This window comes from Eschscholzia californica, unplaced genomic scaffold, assembly GCF_041429995.1.
Source record: "Eschscholzia californica isolate CP2 unplaced genomic scaffold, dmEscCali1.0.p SCAF_1, whole genome shotgun sequence".
Classification (NCBI taxonomy): domain Eukaryota; kingdom Viridiplantae; phylum Streptophyta; class Magnoliopsida; order Ranunculales; family Papaveraceae; genus Eschscholzia; species Eschscholzia californica.
The window spans coordinates 28,615,848-28,641,104 of NW_028238198.1; the positions used below are offsets into that span (position 1 = coordinate 28,615,848).

General features: G+C 37.9%; 4 protein-coding genes and 2 long non-coding RNA genes across 9 annotated transcripts in view; 2 read left to right on the forward strand and 4 right to left on the reverse strand.

Annotated features, from left to right (window-relative positions):
- The window catches only part of LOC147565789 (uncharacterized), a 43,157-nt gene that overhangs the window by 7,804 nt on the left and 10,096 nt on the right, over window positions 1-25,257 (forward strand). The gene's annotated exons all lie outside the window — the stretch shown is intronic.
- LOC147565791 (uncharacterized) lies at window positions 75-1,924 on the forward strand. Its single transcript, XM_086652298.1, has one exon. The coding sequence runs from the start codon at window positions 103-105 to the stop codon at window positions 1,837-1,839; it is 1,737 nt and encodes a 578-aa protein (XP_086508424.1). The 5' UTR covers window positions 75-102; the 3' UTR covers window positions 1,840-1,924.
- LOC147565792 (thioredoxin M2, chloroplastic-like) lies at window positions 4,735-5,196 on the reverse strand. Its single transcript, XM_086668035.1, has one exon. It carries the CDS (start codon window positions 5,056-5,058, stop codon window positions 4,843-4,845), a length of 216 nt encoding a protein of 71 aa, XP_086524161.1. The 5' UTR covers window positions 5,059-5,196; the 3' UTR covers window positions 4,735-4,842.
- Window positions 7,210-9,799, reverse strand: LOC147565793 (uncharacterized). Of its 2 annotated transcripts, XR_015237369.1 has the most exons (5): window positions 9,573-9,799; window positions 9,273-9,314; window positions 8,471-8,558; window positions 7,923-8,121; window positions 7,210-7,627 (listed from the first exon to the last, which is right to left on the reverse strand). It is a non-coding gene; the product is annotated as an uncharacterized LOC147565793 (long non-coding RNA). The 2 variants fall into 2 exon arrangements; XR_015237368.1 differs by having other exon boundaries at window positions 7,923-8,558.
- LOC147565794 (uncharacterized) lies at window positions 13,991-17,300 on the reverse strand. Its single transcript, XM_086652289.1, has 2 exons — window positions 15,859-17,300; window positions 13,991-15,597 (listed from the first exon to the last, which is right to left on the reverse strand). Exons 1-2 carry the CDS (start codon window positions 16,554-16,556, stop codon window positions 14,823-14,825), a joined length of 1,473 nt encoding a protein of 490 aa, XP_086508415.1. The 5' UTR covers window positions 16,557-17,300; the 3' UTR covers window positions 13,991-14,822.
- LOC147565795 (uncharacterized) lies at window positions 19,946-23,256 on the reverse strand. Its single transcript, XM_086652290.1, has 2 exons — window positions 21,815-23,256; window positions 19,946-21,553 (listed from the first exon to the last, which is right to left on the reverse strand). The coding sequence occupies exons 1-2, from the start codon at window positions 22,510-22,512 to the stop codon at window positions 20,779-20,781; spliced, it is 1,473 nt and encodes a 490-aa protein (XP_086508416.1). The 5' UTR covers window positions 22,513-23,256; the 3' UTR covers window positions 19,946-20,778.

The following is a 25,257-nucleotide window of genomic DNA, read 5'->3' on the forward strand; positions in this document are numbered from 1 at the left end:
CAATCTTTTCGATTATATAATAATTATGTATATGTATAAAAAAGAGTGATTTAACTCATAGACAATTCAGTTTTGTCTTAACCCAATTTGAATAGAAAGATAATGAGGAACCTTTCATCATGGATTGTTACTATTATGGTGATGATCTTGTTTATAGTTGCAGAGAGGAAGAGCAGTGCTAATGGTAATGAAGGAGTTTGCAACGAAAGCGATTTAATGGGTTTGAATGGTTTCAAATCTGGAATTCATCTTGATACTTCTCACAGATTGGAGAAATGGGTTGGCAAAGATTGCTGCAAATGGGTAGGTATTTCTTGTAACTCAGAGACTGGAAGAGTAACTCAAATTCTTCTTCCTGGTGTAGTACAAAGTGAAACTCTAGCTTATCAATCAGAGATGAGAGGTACCATATCACCTTCCATTACACTTATTACTTATCTAGAATATATCCATTTCGGTGGATTATTAGGCCTTACCGGAAATATCCCGTCTTCGATTGGTTCTAGCCTTCCAAATCTTCTAGGACTCAATCTCTCTGAGAACAAATTGAATGGCTCAATACCGGACTCCATTTGTAAGCTCTCAAAAATTAAAGAACTTCTTCTTCAAAATAATCTTCTTAGTGGAAATCTACCTTCTTGTTTGGGAAATTTAAGTTCCATTACAGAACTATCCTTGTATGGCAACTTGCTTGAAGGAGAAATCACCTTCCCTACAAGTTATGGTCAAATGCCATCACTAGCATGGCTAAGGCTGCTCGATAACAAACTAACAGGAAAAATTCCTCCTGCTATTGGATATCTGAAATCACTTAAAAATCTTGCTCTTTCTAATAACAAGCTAGAGGGGGAAATCCCTGCTTCAATTGGAAATCTCTCTTCACTTGTACAAATTTATCTTGATGGGAACTTGTTATCGGGAACTATACCCAAGTCCATCGGCAAACTCACTGGGCTTACTACTCTACTTTTGTCTAACAATCTCATTGAAGGTACTTTACCCGCCGAGTTTTCTTCCCTCAAGAATCTTAAACAACTTGACGTCTCGTTCAATCTTTTGAATCTCAACCCACTTCCAGAATGTCTTACACAAATGTCCTCCCTCTATGTGATTGGATTAGCTAGGTGTGGAATCCAAGGAGAATTTTCAGATTTCTTACGAACAACAACTCCGCACGAAATTGCTGAACTAGACTTATCAGCTAATAATCTTACCGGAGGCATTCCATCATCGCTAGGGACCTTCGACGGATTGGCATTTTTGAACATCTCAAGTAATTCACTTACTTCTACAATACCGGATGCAATCACAAAGTTGCAGAGGCTGGTAAAGTTAGATCTTCATTCAAATCGGCTTACTGGATCTGTTAGTAAAATTTTCGAGATAGAAACCATGTATATTGCAAGCGATTTAAGATATGTCGACCTTTCTGATAACAAATTCTCTGGTGAAATTGATGGAATTGGAGTAGGGATAGTAACTAAGATCGGTCACCTTAATATGTCGCACAATGATTTAACTGGTAGAGTACCTGTATCTATAGCAAACTTGAGCTCATTGAAAACATTGGATTTAAGTTATAACGGATTTGGTTTCGAGCTTCCTAAGTCACTGAGCAATTTGAGCTCTTTAGAGACCCTAAAAGTTGAAAAAAACAAGTTAACAGGTGAGATACCAAGTGAATATCTCAAGTTAGGAAAGCTTAGAGAGTTGGATGTATCAGATAATATTTTGGTTGGAAAAATTCCCGATGGAAAACCTTGGAGTGATTTCCCACAGAGCTCCTACTCTGGAAATAAAGGGTTGTGTGGGAAGCCTCTTTCTTCGTGTAAGTTTTGAATTATGAAACTTAATAAATGTGGATTAATGACAATTTCATAAATAGTTTTATGAATATAATTTAAAAAGAAAATTTAATTTTGAATAGCGTTTTCTTGTTTTCCTCCCAGTTATAATCGAGACTACGATCTCGCTCTGTCTTATCGTACATAGTGTAGTTTATTTAGAAAACAAGATAATTTTGTGCACTTATAATAAAACGGGTACATGTTACGACATGAGCTACGGTAAGTATAACCTTTACTAAGTCTTGTAGTAAATAGCTCCTAACAAAAAGGGTTATTTCCTAAATAGCTCCTAACTTTATGACCAGTTTTCTGCCTAGCCCCTAACTTTATCAAAAATACTTAGATGGCTTCCTTTTTTCAGTTACCTTTAAATGTCCGTTACTCTCTCCTCCATCTCATCACTTCTCTCTGCCACCTCATCTATCACGCCACATCATCATCTTCGCCGGTGAAAGGTCGCCAGCCAGCAACCTTCAAACTTTTAAAAAAAAAATCCTCCTCTCTCTCTTTCTAAACACTTCGGCGAAAGAAAACCCCTTCACTGGAGTGTTTAGAGAGAGAGAGAAGACAAAAAAAAATTCTTTTTTTTAGAGAGATGAGAGGAAAAATTTTTTTGAAGGTTGCCGGTCGAAAATTTGGCCAATCGGCGACCTTTGCCGGTGAATACAATGATGTCGCGTGATAGATGAGGTGGCAGAGAGAGGTGATGGGATGGAGGAGAGAGAATAATGGACATTTAACGATAACTAAAAAAAGATGGTCATCTGGGTATTTTTGATAAATTTAGGGGCTAGGCAGGAAACTGATCATAAAGTTAGGGGTTATTTGGGAAATAACCCTAACAAAAATGATTTATAATCAGGGGCGTGGGAGAGGGGGCGCAAGAGGTGCCGTCGCACCGGGCCTCCCTCTCCCAAGGAGCCCCATCGTCCTAACTTGTAAAGACGAATACAACCTATCCATAGATGGACTCTTCATATAAATTTGCATCCAATTATAAACAAGTAATAGTGTGTAGCCTAATGGGTGTTTTTGTTAACTCGCGCATGAGAGGTTGGAGGATCGAGTCCTCCCAAAAGCATATTTTTTTTATCGAAGAGTTCCCAAACTGAGTTCCGCTCCTCAAGTTGTTATACTTCTTAGACGATTACAACTCACGAACATTACTTAATATGTAGCCTTATGTTTACTTCGAGAGAGGTCAGAGGTTTGATTACATCCAAGCATATTTTTAGGTCGAATTGTTTTCCTCTTGGGTTCCAAGCACAATGATATTAATAGTTTCTTTGTCCTCGTGATGTTTGAAGTTCAGTTCCTCCTCGAAACTCTTATTTTGTTATTTTTTTTCTTTGATTAAATAAAACTGCAAAACAACAAAGAGGGTCGAACTTATATTTCACTTTTAAATAAGAGACACCACCATATTGTAGAATGTTACTTGTCTCAAGAGAGGTGAAAATACCATAAATTTTGTAGAGATTTCACGTGTCATTTTTTTATATTGTTATATTAGGGTCTCGACCAAAAATTCGCACCGGGCCCCCAAAATCTCAGCCACGCCACTGTTTATAATGTATTCTTTTTGTTCTTTATTTTGTTGTGCAATAAACATTGGTCAGTCTGAATAGCTACGTCTTGTTTTGGTCATGATAAAAATAAAAATAAAAAGAGACAAAAAAGCTTACCGATTTGAGTTTGGATTAATTTGTTTAACTCGTTGTAGAGAGAAACTAAATGACTAAATGAGTAAACATTGATTCGCCTGAATAGCTGCTTCTAGTCCTTTTCTGTCACAGATGACCTTATTGCCGACCTATGATCTTCCAAAACCGTGCTCTTTAGTAAGTTCATAATCAAATCAACAACATAATTCTTGCATGTAATAAAAGTACCACAAATTCTTGCCTTTACTTTTTCCACAAGAATAACGGAAGAAAGGTTATTTCCCCTTCTAGAGGAACCCGTAAAAACTTTCAATAATGAATAACCGTCACCAAATGCATAATTGAACTTGAAAAATAAGAGATCCACTCCCATGCAAATTTGGATTGGTTTTTTGAGCTTGCCCCCTCAAAACTAATTGGTAATTGAGTTTACCCCTTCAGTAATTGGTAGTGAACTTACCCCCTTGAATTCAGATTTTTAGTCAAAACTATTAAGGACATGTTTGGCATGAGATAATAAATGGGTCCATGGGTATATAGACCAAAATAATGTTCAAAAAAAGTTTATAATCCAATCTTCCCAAAATATAGATATTTAGTCCTTTTACATTATGGACATAAAAACCCTCACTTTCTAAACACGGTACTGTCAATGTCCCACGTTCAAAATTCGCGCGTTTTGAAAAGATAGATTTGGGCGTGATTTGGGAGATTTATTAGCAAAAAATGGATAGAAATAAATCATAATTTCTCTCTCCTCTAAACAGATTTGGAAATTAAATTTATTCTTTCCTATTATCCGAAGGGCGCGTCTACAGGGGCCTCCTTAAATTGCTGTAGGGGCCTCCCTTTTTAAGCGCCTCCGTACGTACACAGTCTTTTGCGCTAGGCGCCTCCAAGCGCTCCCCTTCTCCTTGACCAGTTGACCCTCATTTCAATTAACCCAATTAACTTTTCCCTAACTCTTTTCTCTCTCCTAGGGTACCGACGTCCCAACAGCAACAACAACATCTTGCTTCTCTTCAATCTAACTTTTATGTGCAAATTCTTGTTAGTTGTTTCACTTCTTCTCTTCTTCACTAATTCTTGCACTAAATCCGTTGAATCTGGTGTTCGAAAACCTTGAAGGAACCATCTATCTCTTAAGGTAACACTTTAGAAATCTTTCTCATTTGTAATGTTTTTTGTTTTAATGTGGTAATGGTAGTTTTTTTTTTTTTTTTGATAACTATACACTACTGATAGATTAATCAAGCAAGTTTTACAGACATTAAGAATTTTAAAGATGAAAGATGGAGACCACAAACATTAGCATACGAACTGTTGTACCTCTAGAGGAATTTCTCAATAGTGGCTGTTAATGTAGTTTTTGGAACAGCGCCAATAATCGCATCTTTCTTCTCCCCGTTTTTGAAGATAATGATAGTTGGTATACTCCGGATTCCATACTCTGTAGCAATTGTTGGGCTTTCATCTGTGTTCAGATTAAAGCATTTCAATTTACCTGTAAACTCTTTCGAGAGTTCTCCTACGACTGGATGGATCATGCGGCAAGGCCCACACCAAGGGGCCCAGAACTCAACCAGCACAGGTAGATCACTGTCAAGGACTTCAGTCTTCCATGATGAATCGGTGACCGAAGGTACTTGAAGAGCAGTTTCCTGAGCTTCACATACAATTCCTTGCCGGCGAATTACTGAATGATTTCGATTGATTATATATAGTTTACTTAGTTCTTGACTGAAAAACCAGTCCCATGATTTTCTGTTACTTTTCGGACTCGTACCAATCCGATTGAGTTCGGACTATACACACTGAAACCATTCGTACTAGACCGCCCGAATCTAAAGCAATTGCTAAGAACTAAAAATAAATACCAGAATATGATAATAACCCGCTATATAAGCAAAAGAAATTGTTAATGAACCAGCAGCCAGTTTGTATCACCAAGATGACCTAGAAAAACATAACATGATTGATCTTCAATATAGAATAAGAGATGATTTTATGGGTGTTCTTCTTCTTTTTCTTGGTATTTTGTTTCTTTGATTGATAAAAATGTTAAATAGAAATGGGTTATTTCTGTTTGTGTTTATTTCTCAATTGAAACATTTGTTGGTGTTGTTTGGTTCGTGTTGTATTTGGAAAACCTCAGTTGGATGGGGCGTAGATCTGCCTTGCGGCACTAAATCGGAGAGACTATACATCAGTTCGTGAAACTTTAGTGTTGGAACTAAAAGTCGCGGAAGCTATCGAACCTATCCTAGAAATTGATCCGATTATGAAGATTAATCGAAAAGCTAAGTCAAAATCAAATATGCGAACAGAATTTAACGAGGTTCGGCTTTAAAGTCTCCTCGGGCGAACAAGAAATCTTTATTGAAGGATAGATGAAGACGACTCACACAACCCGCAAGTTCGTCCCAAGATGGTACCGTATAGAAATGAACCTTCTATACTAAATCTTCGACGACCGAGAAATTAAACACCGCTCAAAACTATGAACAAAAAATTTCTCTCTCACTTGCTCTCTCTCTTTAGCTCTCTCTAAAGAAGAGTTGTTGTTGCTTGTGTTGGTTGATGTTTTGGTTGATGATGTTGATATGGCACTTAACCCCCCTATATATAGTTTATTCATCAACTCACTTTTGGAAACTCATAACCGACTATAATAGGGGAATTGGTTTCTAAAAAAAATTTGGAAACCAAATTGCAAACCGCCTACAACCATTCAAAACCGCCTAAACAACCAACCGGCAACCCGCCTCTCACAATTCTCCACCTCGTACACAATTTGATATACTTCAAATTTTGGACGAACACCAGGATACTCCTTGTAAGATACTAGGTATAGCCCGTGCCTCCGGCACGGACATTTATCTAGTATGATGAGTGCGTGTGAATGCAAAAGTTAATCTACACATGTGATTTTGTTTTTGTATATTTTTTTTGGAATCCCCGAGACTTGTAGTTTTTTAGAATTTATGTCAACACTTTCAACCACTTGGGAAAACTTTGTTTCTAGTAGTAGTCAAAACGGCAAAAAATAATACACAAGCGAAAAATAAATATATTTGAAAGGGAGTTTATGTTAAAAAACTGTAGCATATACTTTCAAAAGTTCAAATTCTCATCATAACTGCACGTCTACCTAATACGCCAAAAGGAACAATAAGGCAATTACTTCGTCATGTAAAGAAACCCCTACGAATAAATCTAAGTTCTAATTAATATGAGTCAACAATTAATTTAAAAAATCTTCAACAAAAAAAAACAATTGATTAAAATTTGATTTTGGTTCAGAGTAAATAAAAATAGATTGAAATGAAAAGATCAAATTGTACAATAAAACTTACGAAAATGGAAAGCTCCAAGAAATTAGAACAGTTGGGGAAACTAACAACTCTGCAAAACCATCTTATTTATGTAAATGATCAATTGATTGTGGAATCCAATCATAAGAATTAGTGGATCAACATTAAAGTATATGTCATTATGGTTGTGTATATTCCCGGGACAGACACACCCAAGCGTAAGCTCGATCGCTTCATAGACATGTTATTGGTATGTATTGGACCACGACAAATGCTCACCCTCACCAAATATTCTAGGTCATGAATTATCAGAACGCTCAAATAATCTAAGCTGACACAAATGCATTTCCGACAGGAAACTGTATTTCTACAAGCAAACAATCATTAAATTCTTAAATATGATTAGTACTTACTGAAGTTCAGCCGCTTGAATGAATTCAAACCTACAGTTTACAGGCATACTATACAACTAAAATGAACATCAAAAGTGGAGTTTCATCCTGCTTCCTATTAGGGATAGTAAACCATTGATTACTAATACCTCAATTATGACTGAGAGTCCATAGTCAAGCCTCGTAAAACAAAGAATGAAGTGAATTTATAACCAAGACATCCCGTAGAGTTGAACATCTAAAATGAAATAGTGCAAAAAGGTAAAGAAAATCTTCATTTTGTAGTGCAAAAGGGTAAAATGAACATTCTTCTGTTCACGTCTCAACTTGCTCAATATTGCAAACTGAAGATTTATATCATAAACACCCCATTTTTTTCTTGACATCCCCATTTTTTTCCTCACAAAAACCTGTTTGACCATTATTAAGGTTATACATCAGTTATGGTTCATATACTGCAAACTGAAGATTTATATCATAAACACGATAAAATGGGGTATTTTCATATATTAAATTAATAAAAAAAACTACTGCAGTTTCTACAATAGCTCTTCCCGCATAGACTGCTTACGGAGAGAAATTCAAGAAAGCAAGAGATTTGCCTACTTGTAATGTTTATCACGCCCTACATTCATTCTCCTTTACTCGTGCAGGAAAAAAGGCTACTAATAAAAACATTGTTATGTCATAAAAATAGATATTTACCTTTGTTGTATATTTATGATCCAGAAATATGTTGGTGGAATCACTGCATTCATGCCGATTACAATTCAATGACTTCGTTTGGTCATTAGACGACGAGGTATCCTTCAACAAACATCTCCTTCTCATTAACTTCCAGAAGAAAAATCTTCAGTGTCCAAAACGTATGTGACCTTTTTTTCTTGTTGAAAGAACAATGTATCTAACCTACCATTTGCATATTAGGAACCACTTACTCTAGAAAAGCAATATGCATTTGAAAACATCCTAAGCACCTGATATAATATGGGAATAGTCATGTCTTAATGGGTCTACCACGAGGAAATACACCGAGATGCTGCACTTTAATTATCTTTTAATACCTAATGGAAGCAGAAGAACTAAACTAATAGAGATAGAAAATGACCTCTCTATACTCATTATTCAACACCTAATTGACCCGAAACAAATCCGATTATCTCAGTTCTCATTGAAGCTATGGGGATACAAGAACCGACCTATTGACAACCCGTACAAAAACAAGTATACTTATAGGGTGAAATGCAAGCTACCTTATACTCCAAGTTGTAATCACTAAAACTTTCTCCATGAACTTGGAGGTGATTGAACATTCATCCCCTCATGCATATTTGCGTGTTGCTGCACCAAATTGAATGGAATAATTACTTATAAACTTGAAGGGGTTGCAAACAGGAAGTGTGTAACTTTATATTGTAGACTTCAGATAACATTGCGTTATCACCTACTATAGGAAAGAGACATCTTAATAATATGCTTCTAACCAATCTCTACTTAATCATATACTATGTTTACGCTTTAACTATCTAGACCAAAAAATAAGACTAAGTATACAACACATTCTCGTTACATCAAAAAATCGATCCAGTCTATTTTTCATATAGGACATATGTTACACCAAGTTTCTATCTTCTACAAGAGAATTCATGATTCCATCTTTCAATACTCCAATCTCTTTCTGTTAAATCCCTTTTGACTAATGCGACACCCCAACTATAAATTACCAGAACAATAACAACCAAACCTCCAAGATTGACAATTCCCCAATAGTATAATTTTACCAATTTCTTTAATGATATTATCTGATCCAAAGACTATGAAATGACATAAGAGTTGTATTGCCTGTAACAGTATCATCTATTCCCCAAGGGACATAATGATATACTCTTTTTACTATACGAACTGCATAATATATGATCTGGTAAGATTAATTCAAACTACGCAACCGAATTGAAGGAAGAGAGAACTTGATATCTCAGCCTGCATTTGTTTTAGTGATACTATACCCAAAGCCTCAATATTGAAGTGAACTGAAGGAAGAAATAAATTGAATACCTGATTTGGTTAAGGGGTTTCATCGAACACCTAGAACTCGTGCTGATAACAAATAAAGAACAAAATGAGATAAATCTTATCATATACTAAATATAAATCAAACTCCTAATACAAAAGAATAAGAATATGAAAAGAACTCAACATTGTATACATAAGTGGAGAGTTGTGAGGTATCGAAAAATGAAATGAATATACCACAATAAGATCAAATGAAATACAACAAAAGATAAAATGAAGTACCGAAAAATCTATCAAAAATCACATAAATGAAATGAATATAACACAATGATGAGGGAGTACCTTAGAGAAAACGAAGGTGAGGAGATGGTGATGAAAGAAATGAGTAGCCTAGAAACTTTCGGATGCAACCCCTTACTCAACCTGCTACACTGAAAGCAGAGAATTCTTTTAGAAAATTGAAATGGCAATGGTTTTCAAAGATGAATAGTCCTAATCATGGTGCTAGAACACCACACGTTTTGGTATTCTTTGGAGTTAAGAGAGTTTTCTGAAATTCGCATTCAAAAATAAAACTTATACGAAGATGAAGAAATTTCATGGGAGAGAGAGAGAGACGAAGGGCAATAAAGATGAAGTAGTGGGAGAGGAATCGAAGCCTTGAATGAGGGATAACCATCGACCTTCAACCAACCAACATTTATGATTGTCAAATACATATGTGGATGTCCAAATCAGCTTCCAACTCACCACCTAGCATTTATTTTGTCCCAGTCAGCAGAAAACAAGTTCTGTTTTGTTATATAGATATTTACTTGTAACTTCATCCGACTGCACCATATGACCATGGTTGCCTACGTACCCTTTTACAGGATCAAGCCTACCGTAGTTCTACCAATCCTTCACATAAAGTTTATCTTGTCGCCATTACGCCCTTTCGGGCAACTTAATACGAGCCGATTTGTAGCAATTCCAGACAATGCTGAAACTTGCTACACGTCACCACTTTAGTCAACATGTCTGCGGGATTCTCATCTGTGTGTACCTTCATGAGAGAAACATCACCTTCCTCTATGACATCTCGTACAAAGTGATACCTGACATCGATATGCTTAGTACGAGCATGATGAACCTGATTCTTCGCCAAGTGGATTGCACTTTGACTATCACACCATACATCCACGCACTCCTGCTTAATCCCTAAATCATCCAGAAGACCCCACAACCACAATGCTTCCTTCACACCCTCGGCCATAGCCATATACTCGACCTCCGTAGTAGATAACGCAACTGTAGATTGTAACATCGATCGCCAACTAACTGGAGCACCATGTACCCTAAATACATAACCAGTAGTAGATCGTCTTCTATCTAGATCGCCAGCATAATCCGAGTCAACATAACCACTTACCTGACATGTGTCTCCACCAAAGCACAAACCCGTATCAACGGTACCCTTTAAGTACCTCAAGACCCACTTCACGGCTTCCCAATGTGTCTTCCCCGGATTTGCCATAAACCTACTAACCACACTGACCGCCTGTGAAATGTCCGGACGAGTACACACCATAGCGTACATCAAACTGCCAACTGCACTAGCATACGGTATACGATCCATATGATCCTTCTCCACCGTAGTAGTGGGAGATTGTTTTCCCGAGAGCCTGAAGTGTGGTGCCAAAGGTGTTGACACCGCCTTCGCATTCTGCATCCCGAACCGAGAAACTACTCGTTCGATGTAACCTTTCTGATTCAAGTACAGTTTCTTACTTGACCGCTCTCTCTTAATCTCCATTCCCAGTATCTTCTTTGCAGCGCCCATGTCTTTCATCTCAAACTCTTGACTGAGTTGAGATTTCAACTTATCTATCTCCACCATGCTTCGAGAAGCAATAAGCATGTCATCCACATACAAAAGGAGATGATGGGCCTAGAAAGGTTATCCTAAATAGGTCTACACCCGCAAGTGCACGGGTGTCAAGTTGTAATATTTCCGGTAAGACCGGTTCGTTCCTCAGAGACTAAGTGAAACCTATTCTAAGACTTGGAAGTAACTCGGTTTTGATTTTGAAATTGGTTTTTAGTTTTGGTTTTAAATTAAAATAAATAAAATAAAATTACAGAAAGAAAATAATTACAAATGATACAAGGAACTCAAATGGGGGAGAGCCTAGGGTTTTCTGAATCCGTCTTCCTAACAATTCTAACGACAATTTAATTTGGTCTAATTCGATTGTTCTTTGTATAACTCAGGTTTTCAGTCCATGGATGGTCTAAAAACCCGGAAGATATTATCGTTAAAATAATAAAAACTTTAATAAATTGTCGAGAAAATGATTATTACGACTTCATCTAAACCCTAGATAGAGAATTAGTTACTTATGGACATGAAATAAAAGAATTTGGAAAATAAAGTAAAGAGAGGGAGAAGAAAACTTAACTTTTTCGCTATTTCAGAACCAAACAGGGCCTTAGGGAAAGATTTTCCTTTTGTTTTCCCAAAATTCTGCCAAACAGACCCTTAGGGAAAACGATTTTCTCGTCTTCCCGGAATCGGTTTCCCTGTGAGAAAATTATTTTCTCACCTATTTTCTCATCTTCTTCAACCTTCTTTCTTTCTGTTTCTTTCTCACTCTTTCTGTAATCTCTCTCTCTCTTTCTCTTTAATCTCCCTCTCTCTCACTAAGAGGTAATAAACAACAAGAGAGATCAAATATCAAGAAAAATCAAATTAATCTCTTTAAAACCGAATTTCTGTTTCTCTCTCTCTCTACAATAGCTCTCTTTCTGTTTCTCTTTCCCTCTCTACAACTCTCTCTTTCTCTCACAAAAAGGAAGAATTACAAACAGAAGAAGAAGAAGAAGAAAGGTAGATGATGATGATGATGATCTCTCCACGGTTTTATGTCTCTGTTCTTTTTTTCTTTTCGTTTCTGTTTAACCCGAGACCCCCTACATCACTCTCTCTCTCTCTAATATCTCTGTTAAATTGAGCTCGAGAGGCTTCGTCCCATCCGAGATGATTTTAGCTCTCTTCTCTCTCTCTGCTTATACCAGCCAAACCGAGAATCTCAATCTCCCTCAAAATCTTTGTTGTTTTAGGAGATAAAGATGAGAGAGAGAGAGAAAGATCATCAATCCAAATCAAGAGAAAATACTTTCTCTATTTTAAAATCTCTTTCCTTCTTTGATTCCAGCCGAAATCTGATCTCCTTCTCTCTTTAATTCGAAATCTCGGTTCATCTCTTTCCTTCCAGCTTCTATTCTTTGTTTTATCATTGTCTTTCAAAATCTCTCATCGAATTTCTCTCTGAATCCAGCCCACATTCAATTGAAATTTTTTTCTTTCTCTCTCTCTACTGTTTGTTATTCTTTCCAATTTAAGAAGATACATGGAGAAAGAGGAGAGAAGTTCACGTGTTTCGGGTTACCATGCTACGCTGGATTCGGATAAGCTAGGGTGCAATAGGGAGTACCGGTACTGAGTAGAGAAGCCGTCAGATGGATTTGTTCTTGCGTGTCGCCTAGGGATCACTGGATTTTCCCGGGACCATGGGAGTATAATGCGTAGCAATGCACTGAATCAGCGCTTGGACTGATTCCCGAAATATCCCAACTGCCCACCAGTGTACCAAGAATTTGTCCCTCACCGCCAGATTGTTCGCCACGTGTCACTGAAAGATCCAAGTTGATTTGATTTTGACCGAAAATTTGATCCGCTCTATTTTGCTCATCCGGGCTCCGATTCGACTCCCGTTTTCGCCCTTGGACTCGTCTTGGACTCTACTCTCATCCGAGCACCAATATTTGCCAAAATACCCTTGTCATTAAAATGACCAAAATGCCCCTCAAGCATGTCTTTATCATAGTGTTTTTGCATCGAACTCCGTAAATGAGACCTGAGAAAGAAAATCAAACAAATCATCAGAGTAACAGCTCGAATTGGACCAACTAACCCGAGTTAAGAGATTCAGATGGGACATTTTCATGTCTCATCAAACATCCCCAAACTTAGATTTTGCTAGTCCTCGAGCAAAACAGAAAAATAAAACCAAGCCCAGTTCACCACTTTCGTAGGGAATCACGATTGCACTTAGCTCGTGCAACAAGCCGTTAAACCTCTAGGTTACCCTAAAGGACGAGTTTTGTCTCGTGAGGGTTTGCAGTGAATATCCCCACAAAATTCAAAAATTTCAAAAATGCAGAAGGGTCTAAATATGGTAAGGACTAAAAATGTTATCCGGTAAGTTTTCGAAAGTTAATAGAAATGAAATCAAAGTTGACCAAACCATACAAAGGCTAAAAATCCCTTCACTAGTAATCAAGACCTAAAGTGCCCATGACCAGCCAATATGAGTGTCATTTCGGTTCCGAACAGACAAGACCTCGATTACCTTATCAATACATTTCGCCTCGACTGCTGCCTCACGGTCACACACTCAAAAATTAAAGTCACTCAGAAATGTTTCACTCAATGTGCGAGTATGAGCATGAAGAAAAACTCAACACATTACAAAAGACGGACTAAATTTTTGGTAAACGACTGATCTCAAAGAAGGAAACAACCACTAATACAGAATGGGGAAGCTAACCAACTCTTCTCACCTGATCTACTTTCTAACAATGCTTCCTAGAGGTCAATAGACTATAATGATGACGTTACTAGAACTCCTGAGAACTCGACGTCTTCAAATCTTCAAGAATTACTTCAAGGGATAAACACTTACACAAACATTTTTTTTCTTTTTCTTTTTCTATTTTTTTTTTTTTTTTTTTTTTTTTTTTTTTTTTTTTGGTAATGCAACTCAAAATACATAACTTACTTTCTCAACAATTTCCTTGGGTATAATTTTCTCCACTTTGCTTCATGCCTTATTCTCAGGGTTCTAAATGATGGATTGGATCTATTTTCCTCTAGTTGACATTGCTTTCAAGTTTCTCAGACTACAAGAGAAGGGTTTACTTCCTGATGACATCCCTAGTGGTTGTAAAATTTGAACTCAAGAGATCAAATGAGTTCTAATGAATATTGCGAGGTTGAGTAGCTCTTCACTCTACTCGGAATTAGCTCAGAAGAGATCACTCAAAACAACAAGAAAGGCTCAGAATCTCACATAGGTTAAGTCTCCACTAATGATCGATTAAGTTTTCTCAGAAAAGTCTACTCTTCACCTATCTAACACTCACATGGCTAGTGCACAGACAACTTCAAGACTCGAAATTCATGGAAAAACCTTTAGCAAACGGATAGTCTGACAAACTAGACTCTATAACTATTAACAAGCAAAAACAACTAGACTCACATTTTCAATCCAAAAATTAAAAATTTTGAAAAATTTTAAACCCTTTTGAATTTTTTGAAATAAGGACTTAGCGAAAATTCATTCCCCTATCCCCAAACTTAAACCGAACATTGTCCTCAATGTTTTGAAGACTATGCAAAAATAATAGGATGAGGGAAAGATATTACCTGATTCAGCGTCCTGACCGTGGGTTGCCTCCCAGAAAGCGCTAAGTTTGACGTCTTCAGCCAGACGAAACAGATGATTCGAAAAATAGAAAGAATTAATCTACTGGATTACAAACATGTGATTAACTGTAAACCAATAACCGATACATTTGTGGGTCCACCCAAAACACAATGTTTTCAGTGAACGATAGTCTCACATTTTTGTGAATTGCAGAGAGTGCATGTGAGACTATCAAAGAAGAGGGGCAATCCCCAAACTTAGTGGATGCACAGTCCACTAAGTAACTATAAATACTTGGACCAATGACTAGAAAGTCATCAAAAGGATCGACATAACAATGAAGGGCCAATATATCCGTCGAAGGCAGAAAGTCATCTGCAAGCTTAGTGGATAGAATATCCACTATTTCCATAGACGTTCTAGAGGAGACATCTGAAGTGTCCCAAAAGGGATCAACAACCGAGTCTGAGACCATGTGAAAGGTCAAACTAGACTCTAAGGGTAAGGCAATATGCTCGGGGATCAGGTCAAAGTCCATGGTTTCCTTAGGTACACAGTCTGACAAAGTATCTAACATGTCTCTAACGTTATCAATGTCCTCAAAGACATCTGAAGCCTCGCAGTTATTCATAATATCATGCCTTCTTAGCTTTTCATCTAAGACTGACTCCTTACAAATCTCAAATGTCGGAAAGTTAAGAATTGTGTCATCCCCAAACTTGCTCATTGAGCCATCATCTTGAATACCAACGTCTAGTGTAGTCCGATCATGGTGAGGCGACACGAGTGGAGGAAACAAGTCAACATCAGACCTTTCAGGCTCTAGGGTATTATCAGTAAATTCATCGACATTTAACTTAGTACTAGGGTTAGACGTATTAACCTCGTCATCGTACCTAGTACCTTCCTGAGTTTGGGGTTGTGAAACCCCTTCCTCGTCGGCGAATGACTGTGACTTAAGCATCTTTACCTGTTGAGTCAAGGACTCAATCTCCTGCGTCGTTTGAGTCGCAAATTGTGACATCATCTCAATAAGACGACTCTCGGACTCTGATCGAGATCTATCTTCAAGAGTCTCCTCATAATAAGGCTCACTAGTGTAATTAAGATAAGACTCTTGATAAAAACTCCCACCGTACATATTAGGATCATCGTACCTAGTATCTTCCTGAGTTTGGGGTTGTGAAACCCCTTCCTCGTCGGCGAATGACTGTGACTTAAGCATTTTTACCTGTTGAGTCAAGGACTCGATCTCCTGCTTTGTTTGAGTCACAAATTGTGACATCATCTCAATAAGACGACTCTCGGACTCTGATCGAGATCTATCTTCAAGAGTCTCCTCATAATAAGGCTCACTAGTGTAATTAAATGAAGACTCTTGATAAAAACTCTCACCGTACATATTAGGATCATACCTGTCTCTAAAGTCATTGGTCTCAGAATAGTGTGGACTATAAGGTCTCTCATATATATTTGGCGTCGGACCATATCCATCGCTAATCGGACCATCTCTACACATTTGCTGATAATCTCCTAATGTCATATGAGATCGATCAGGCTCATATGGTCTACTCCACTCACTAATCGGACTGTTTCTAGACATTCGTTTATAATCCTGAAATGTCATACCCGGTCGGTTAGGCTCGTCTCTACACATCTGTTGGTACTCTCCTAGGGTCATACCAGTTCGGTTAGGCTCAACTAGCCTATTCCCCTCGTTAAGTCGTTGACAATCTCTTAGAGTCGTACCACGTTGGTTAAGCCAGTCTTTACGCAACTGTTGGTATTCTCTTAAGGTTATATCAAGGTCATCATCATCAACAGGGTACGTCCAACCATTAGAAAAATGCGCCATGATGATCAGGCACGATCACAAGATGGGAATTGACACTTGCAAAAACTACACTCGATTCCTTTTTATTGGTCCATTTTTTTTTTTTTTTAACACGAAAACCGAGGAAGCATTACTAAGATCTTATAAAAAGTACCCACTAACAGGGGATTCGTGGGTGATTAGAGAAAGTTACCTCCCGTTCGAGACGGGCGACGACCTTTGCAGACGACTCGGGCCACTCTCCCCGCGAGTGTTCGAACCCGAGGCTTCGTTTTGGTTTTTCGGTTACAATTTATGCCCTTTAAATTAGGGTCAAAACTTAAATCCAAAAATAAAGTCTAGAAAGTCTAAAGTCTCTCTCTCACCAAAAATAAAATAAAATAAAACTGTAAATTTCTTCTTTTCGACTCCTCCTCCTTGTTTGCGCCTTCTCTTTCGCTCCTTAATGCCCTGCACACCAAAAATAGAGAAGCAAGTCAAAGTGGCCAAAAATAAAAACTTACCAAAAATAAAAACTTTCCAAGTTTAGAAAAAATTTTGAACTTAGTCCCCGGCAGCGGCGCCAAAAACTTGATGGGCCTAGAAAGGTTATCCTAAATAGGTCTACACCCGCAAGTGCACGGGTGTCAAGTTGTAATATTTCCGGTAAGACCGGTTCGTTCCTCAGAGACTAAGTGAAACCTATTCTAAGACTTGGAAGTAACTCGGTTTTGATTTTGAAATTGGTTTTTAGTTTTGGTTTTAAATTAAAATAAATAAAATAAAATTACAGAAAGAAAATAATTACAAATGATACAAGGAACTCAAATGGGGGAGAGCCTAGGGTTTTCTGAATCCGTCTTCCTAACAATTCTAACGACAATTTAATTTGGTCTAATTCGATTGTTCTTTGTATAACTCAGGTTTTCAGTCCATGGATGGTCTAAAAACCCGGAAGATATTATCGTTAAAATAATAAAAACTTTAATAAATTGTCGAGAAAATGATTATTACGACTTCATCTAAACCCTAGATAGAGAATTAGTTACTTATGGACATGAAATAAAAGAATTTGGAAAATAAAGTAAAGAGAGGGAGAAGAAAACTTAACTTTTTCGCTATTTCAGAACCAAACAGGGCCTTAGGGAAAGATTTTCCTTTTGTTTTCCCAAAATTCTGCCAAACAGACCCTTAGGGAAAACGATTTTCTCGTCTTCCCGGAATCGGTTTCCCTGTGAGAAAATTATTTTCTCACCTATTTTCTCATCTTCTTCAACCTTCTTTCTTTCTGTTTCTTTCTCACTCTTTCTGTAATCTCTCTCTCTCTTTCTCTTTAATCTCCCTCTCTCTCACTAAGAGGTAATAAACAACAAGAGAGATCAAATATCAAGAAAAATCAAATTAATCTCTTTAAAACCGAATTTCTGTTTCTCTCTCTCTCTACAATAGCTCTCTTTCTGTTTCTCTTTCCCTCTCTACAACTCTCTCTTTCTCTCACAAAAAGGAAGAATTACAAACAGAAGAAGAAGAAGAAGAAAGGTAGATGATGATGATGATGATCTCTCCACGGTTTTATGTCTCTGTTCTTTTTTTCTTTTCGTTTCTGTTTAACCCGAGACCCCCTACATCACTCTCTCTCTCTCTAATATCTCTGTTAAATTGAGCTCGAGAGGCTTCGTCCCATCCGAGATGATTTTAGCTCTCTTCTCTCTCTCTGTCTTATACCAGCCAAACCGAGAATCTCAATCTCCCTCAAAATCTTTGTTGTTTTAGGAGATAAAGATGAGAGAGAGAGAGAAAGATCATCAATCCAAATCAAGAGAAAATACTTTCTCTATTTTAAAATCTCTTTCCTTCTTTGATTCCAGCCGAAATCTGATCTCCTTCTCTCTTTAATTCGAAATCTCGGTTCATCTCTTTCCTTCCAGCTTCTATTCTTTGTTTTATCATTGTCTTTCAAAATCTCTCATCGAATTTCTCTCTGAATCCAGCCCACATTCAATTGAAATTTCTTTCCTTCTCTCTCTCTACTGTTTGTTATTCTTTCCAATTTAAGAAGATACATGGAGAAAGAGGAGAGAAGTTCACGTGTTTCGGGTTACCATGCTACGCTGGATTCGGATAAGCTAGGGTGCAATAGGGAGTACCGGTACTGAGTAGAGAAGCCGTCAGATGGATTTGTTCTTGCGTGTCGCCTAGGGATCACTGGATTTTCCCGGGACCATGGGAGTATAATGCGTAGCAATGCACTGAATCAGCGCTTGGACTGATTCCCGAAATATCCCAACTGCCCACCAGTGTACCAAGAATTTGTCCCTCACCGCCAGATTGTTCGCCACGTGTCACTGAAAGATCCAAGTTGATTTGATTTTGACCGAAACTTTGATCCGCTCTATTTTGCTCATCCGGGCTCCGATTCGACTCCCGTTTTCGCCCTTGGACTCGTCTTGGACTCTACTCTCATCCGAGCACCAATATTTGCCAAAATACCCTTGTCATTAAAATGACCAAAATGCCCCTCAAGCATGTCTTTATCATAGTGTTTTTGCATCGAACTCCGTAAATGAGACCTGAGAAAGAAAATCAAACAAATCATCAGAGTAACAGCTCGAATTGGACCAACTAACCCGAGTTAAGAGATTCAGATGGGACATTTTCATGTCTCATCAAACATCCCCAAACTTAGATTTTGCTAGTCCTCGAGCAAAACAGAAAAATAAAACCAAGCCCAGTTCACCACTTTCGTAGGGAATCACGATTGCACTTAGCTCGTGCAACAAGCCGTTAAACCTCTAGGTTACCCTAAAGGACGAGTTTTGTCTCGTGAGGGTTTGCAGTGAATATACCCACAAAATTCAAAAATTTCAAAAATGCAGAAGGGTCTAAATATGGTAAGGACTAAAAATGTTATCCGGTAAGTTTTCGAAAGTTAATAGAAATGAAATCAAAGTTGACCAAACCATACAAAGGCTAAAAATCCCTTCACTAGTAATCAAGACCTAAAGTGCCCATGACCAGCCAATATGAGTGTCATTTCGGTTCCGAACAGACAAGACCTCGATTACCTTATCAATACATTTCGCCTCGACTGCTGCCTCACGGTCACACACTCAAAAATTAAAGTCACTCAGAAATGTTTCACTCAATGTGCGAGTATGAGCATGAAGAAAAACTCAACACATTACAAAAGACGGACTAAATTTTTGGTAAACGACTGATCTCAAAGAAGGAAACAACCACTAATACAGAATGGGGAAGCTAACCAACTCTTCTCACCTGATCTACTTTCTAACAATGCTTCCTAGAGGTCAATAGACTATAATGATGACGTTACTAGAACTCCTGAGAACTCGACGTCTTCAAATCTTCAAGAATTACTTCAAGGGATAAACACTTACACAAACATTTTTTTTCTTTTTCTTTTTCTATTTTTTTTTTTTTTTTTTTTTTTTTTTTTTTTTTTTTTGGTAATGCAACTCAAAATACATAACTTACTTTCTCAACAATTTCCTTGGGTATAATTTTCTCCACTTTGCTTCATGCCTTATTCTCAGGGTTCTAAATGATGGATTGGATCTATTTTCCTCTAGTTGACATTGCTTTCAAGTTTCTCAGACTACAAGAGAAGGGTTTACTTCCTGATGACATCCCTAGTGGTTGTAAAATTTGAACTCAAGAGATCAAATGAGTTCTAATGAATATTGCGAGGTTGAGTAGCTCTTCACTCTACTCGGAATTAGCTCAGAAGAGATCACTCAAAACAACAAGAAAGGCTCAGAATCTCACATAGGTTAAGTCTCCACTAATGATCGATTAAGTTTTCTCAGAAAAGTCTACTCTTCACCTATCTAACACTCACATGGCTAGTGCACAGACAACTTCAAGACTCGAAATTCATGGAAAAACCTTTAGCAAACGGATAGTCTGACAAACTAGACTCTATAACTATTAACAAGCAAAAACAACTAGACTCACATTTTCAATCCAAAAATTAAAAATTTTGAAAAATTTTAAACCCTTTTGAATTTTTTGAAATAAGGACTTAGCGAAAATTCATTCCCCTATCCCCAAACTTAAACCGAACATTGTCCTCAATGTTTTGAAGACTATGCAAAAATAATAGGATGAGGGAAAGATATTACCTGATTCAACGTCCTGACCGTGGGTTGCCTCCCAGAAAGCGCTAAGTTTAACGTCTTCAGCCAGACGAAACAGATGATTCGAAAAATAGAAAGAATTAACCTACTGGATTACAAACATGTGATTAACTGTAAACCAATAACCGATACATTTGTGGGTCCACCCAAAACACAATGTTTTCAGTGAACGATAGTCTCACATTTTTGTGAATTGCAGAGAGTGCATGTGAGACTATCAAAGAAGAGGGGCAATCCCCAAACTTAGTGGATGCACAGTCCACTAAGTAACTATAAATACTTGGACCAATGACTAGAAAGTCATCAAAAGGATCGACATAACAATGAAGGGCCAATATATCCGTCGAAGGCAGAAAGTCATCTGCAAGCTTAGTGGATAGAATATCCACTATTTCCATAGACGTTCTAGAGGAGACATCTGAAGTGTCCCAAAAGGGATCAACAACCGAGTCTGAGACCATGTGAAAGGTCAAACTAGACTCTAAGGGTAAGGCAATATGCTCGGGGATCAGGTCAAAGTCCATGGTTTCCTTAGGTACACAGTCTGACAAAGTATCTAACATGTCTCTAACGTTATCAATGTCCTCAAAGACATCTGAAGCCTCGCAGTTATTCATAATATCATGCCTTCTTAGCTTTTCATCTAAGACTGACTCCTTACAAATCTCAAATGTCGGAAAGTTAAGAATTGTGTCATCCCCAAACTTGCTCATTGAGCCATCATCTTGAATACCAACGTCTAGTGTAGTCCGATCATGGTGAGGCGACACGAGTGGAGGAAACAAGTCAACATCAGACCTTTCAGGCTCTAGGGTATTATCAGTAAATTCATCGACATTTAACTTAGTACTAGGGTTAGACGTATTAACCTCGTCATCGTACCTAGTACCTTCCTGAGTTTGGGGTTGTGAAACCCCTTCCTCGTCGGCGAATGACTGTGACTTAAGCATCTTTACCTGTTGAGTCAAGGACTCAATCTCCTGCGTCGTTTGAGTCGCAAATTGTGACATCATCTCAATAAGACGACTCTCGGACTCTGATCGAGATCTATCTTCAAGAGTCTCCTCATAATAAGGCTCACTAGTGTAATTAAGATAAGACTCTTGATAAAAACTCCCACCGTACATATTAGGATCATCGTACCTAGTATCTTCCTGAGTTTGGGGTTGTGAAACCCCTTCCTCGTCGGCGAATGACTGTGACTTAAGCATTTTTACCTGTTGAGTCAAGGACTCGATCTCCTGCTTTGTTTGAGTCACAAATTGTGACATCATCTCAATAAGACGACTCTCGGACTCTGATCGAGATCTATCTTCAAGAGTCTCCTCATAATAAGGCTCACTAGTGTAATTAAATGAAGACTCTTGATAAAAACTCTCACCGTACATATTAGGATCATACCTGTCTCTAAAGTCATTGGTCTCAGAATAGTGTGGACTATAAGGTCTCTCATATATATTTGGCGTCGGACCATATCCATCGCTAATCGGACCATCTCTACACATTTGCTGATAATCTCCTAATGTCATATGAGATCGATCAGGCTCATATGGTCTACTCCACTCACTAATCGGACTGTTTCTAGACATTCGTTTATAATCCTGAAATGTCATACCCGGTCGGTTAGGCTCGTCTCTACACATCTGTTGGTACTCTCCTAGGGTCATACCAGTTCGGTTAGGCTCAACTAGCCTATTCCCCTCGTTAAGTCGTTGACAATCTCTTAGAGTCGTACCACGTTGGTTAAGCCAGTCTTTACGCAACTGTTGGTATTCTCTTAAGGTTATATCAAGGTCATCATCATCAACAGGGTACGTCCAACCATTAGAAAAATGCGCCATGATGATCAGGCACGATCACAAGATGGGAATTGACACTTGCAAAAACTACACTCGATTCCTTTTTATTGGTCCATTTTTTTTTTTTTTTAACACGAAAACCGAGGAAGCATTACTAAGATCTTATAAAAAGTACCCACTAACAGGGGATTCGTGGGTGATTAGAGAAAGTTACCTCCCGTTCGAGACGGGCGACGACCTTTGCAGACGACTCGGGCCACTCTCCCCGCGAGTGTTCGAACCCGAGGCTTCGTTTTGGTTTTTCGGTTACAATTTATGCCCTTTAAATTAGGGTCAAAACTTAAATCCAAAAATAAAGTCTAGAAAGTCTAAAGTCTCTCTCTCACCAAAAATAAAATAAAATAAAACTGTAAATTTCTTCTTTTCGACTCCTCCTCCTTGTTTGCGCCTTCTCTTTCGCTCCTTAATGCCCTGCACACCAAAAATAGAGAAGCAAGTCAAAGTGGCCAAAAATAAAAATTTACCAAAAATAAAAACTTTCCAAGTTTAGAAAAAATTTTGAACTTAGTCCCCGGCAGCGGCGCCAAAAACTTGATGGGCCTAGAAAGGTTATCCTAAATAGGTCTACACCCGCAAGTGCACGGGTGTCAAGTTGTAATATTTCCGGTAAGACCGGTTCGTTCCTCAGAGACTAAGTGAAACCTATTCTAAGACTTGGAAGTAACTCGGTTTTGATTTTGAAATTGGTTTTTAGTTTTGGTTTTAAATTAAAATAAATAAAATAAAATTACAGAAAGAAAATAATTACAAATGATACAAGGAACTCAAATGGGGGAGAGCCTAGGGTTTTCTGAATCCGTCTTCCTAACAATTCTAACGACAATTTAATTTGGTCTAATTCGATTGTTCTTTGTATAACTCAGGTTTTCAGTCCATGGATGGTCTAAAAACCCAGAAGATATTATCGTTAAAATAATAAAAACTTTAATAAATTGTCGAGAAAATGATTATTACGACTTCATCTAAACCCTAGATAGAGAATTAGTTACTTATGGACATGAAATAAAAGAATTTGGAAAATAAAGTAAAGAGAGGGAGAAGAAAACTTAACTTTTTCGCTATTTCAGAACCAAACAGGGCCTTAGGGAAAGATTTTCCTTTTGTTTTCCCAAAATTCTGCCAAACAGACCCTTAGGGAAAACGATTTTCTCGTCTTCCCGGAATCGGTTTCCCTGTGAGAAAATTATTTTCTCACCTATTTTCTCATCTTCTTCAACCTTCTTTCTTTCTGTTTCTTTCTCACTCTTTCTGTAATCTCTCTCTCTCTTTCTCTTTAATCTCCCTCTCTCTCACTAAGAGGTAATAAACAACAAGAGAGATCAAATATCAAGAAAAATCAAATTAATCTCTTTAAAACCGAATTTCTGTTTCTCTCTCTCTCTACAATAGCTCTCTTTCTGTTTCTCTTTCCCTCTCTACAACTCTCTCTTTCTCTCACAAAAAGGAAGAATTACAAACAGAAGAAGAAGAAGAAGAAAGGTAGATGATGATGATGATGATCTCTCCACGGTTTTATGTCTCTGTTCTTTTTTTCTTTTCGTTTCTGTTTAACCCGAGACCCCCTACATCACTCTCTCTCTCTCTAATATCTCTGTTAAATTGAGCTCGAGAGGCTTCGTCCCATCCGAGATGATTTTAGCTCTCTTCTCTCTCTCTGTCTTATACCAGCCAAACCGAGAATCTCAATCTCCCTCAAAATCTTTGTTGTTTTAGGAGATAAAGATGAGAGAGAGAGAGAAAGATCATCAATCCAAATCAAGAGAAAATACTTTCTCTATTTTAAAATCTCTTTCCTTCTTTGATTCCAGCCGAAATCTGATCTCCTTCTCTCTTTAATTCGAAATCTCGGTTCATCTCTTTCCTTCCAGCTTCTATTCTTTGTTTTATCATTGTCTTTCAAAATCTCTCATCGAATTTCTCTCTGAATCCAGCCCACATTCAATTGAAATTTCTTTCCTTCTCTCTCTCTACTGTTTGTTATTCTTTCCAATTTAAGAAGATACATGGAGAAAGAGGAGAGAAGTTCACGTGTTTCGGGTTACCATGCTACGCTGGATTCGGATAAGCTAGGGTGCAATAGGGAGTACCGGTACTGAGTAGAGAAGCCGTCAGATGGATTTGTTCTTGCGTGTCGCCTAGGGATCACTGGATTTTCCCGGGACCATGGGAGTATAATGCGTAGCAATGCACTGAATCAGCGCTTGGACTGATTCCCGAAATATCCCAACTGCCCACCAGTGTACCAAGAATTTGTCCCTCACCGCCAGATTGTTCGCCACGTGTCACTGAAAGATCCAAGTTGATTTGATTTTGACCGAAACTTTGATCCGCTCTATTTTGCTCATCCGGGCTCCGATTCGACTCCCGTTTTCGCCCTTGGACTCGTCTTGGACTCTACTCTCATCCGAGCACCAATATTTGCCAAAATACCCTTGTCATTAAAATGACCAAAATGCCCCTCAAGCATGTCTTTATCATAGTGTTTTTGCATCGAACTCCGTAAATGAGACCTGAGAAAGAAAATCAAACAAATCATCAGAGTAACAGCTCGAATTGGACCAACTAACCCGAGTTAAGAGATTCAGATGGGACATTTTCATGTCTCATCAGGAGATAAATAAAGTCACCTTCGCGAAGCTTCTTGATGTATACACAACAATCATAGTCACTTCTGCGAAAACCATGCTTTAGCATGAAAAAATCAAATCGTTTGTACCATTGGCGAGG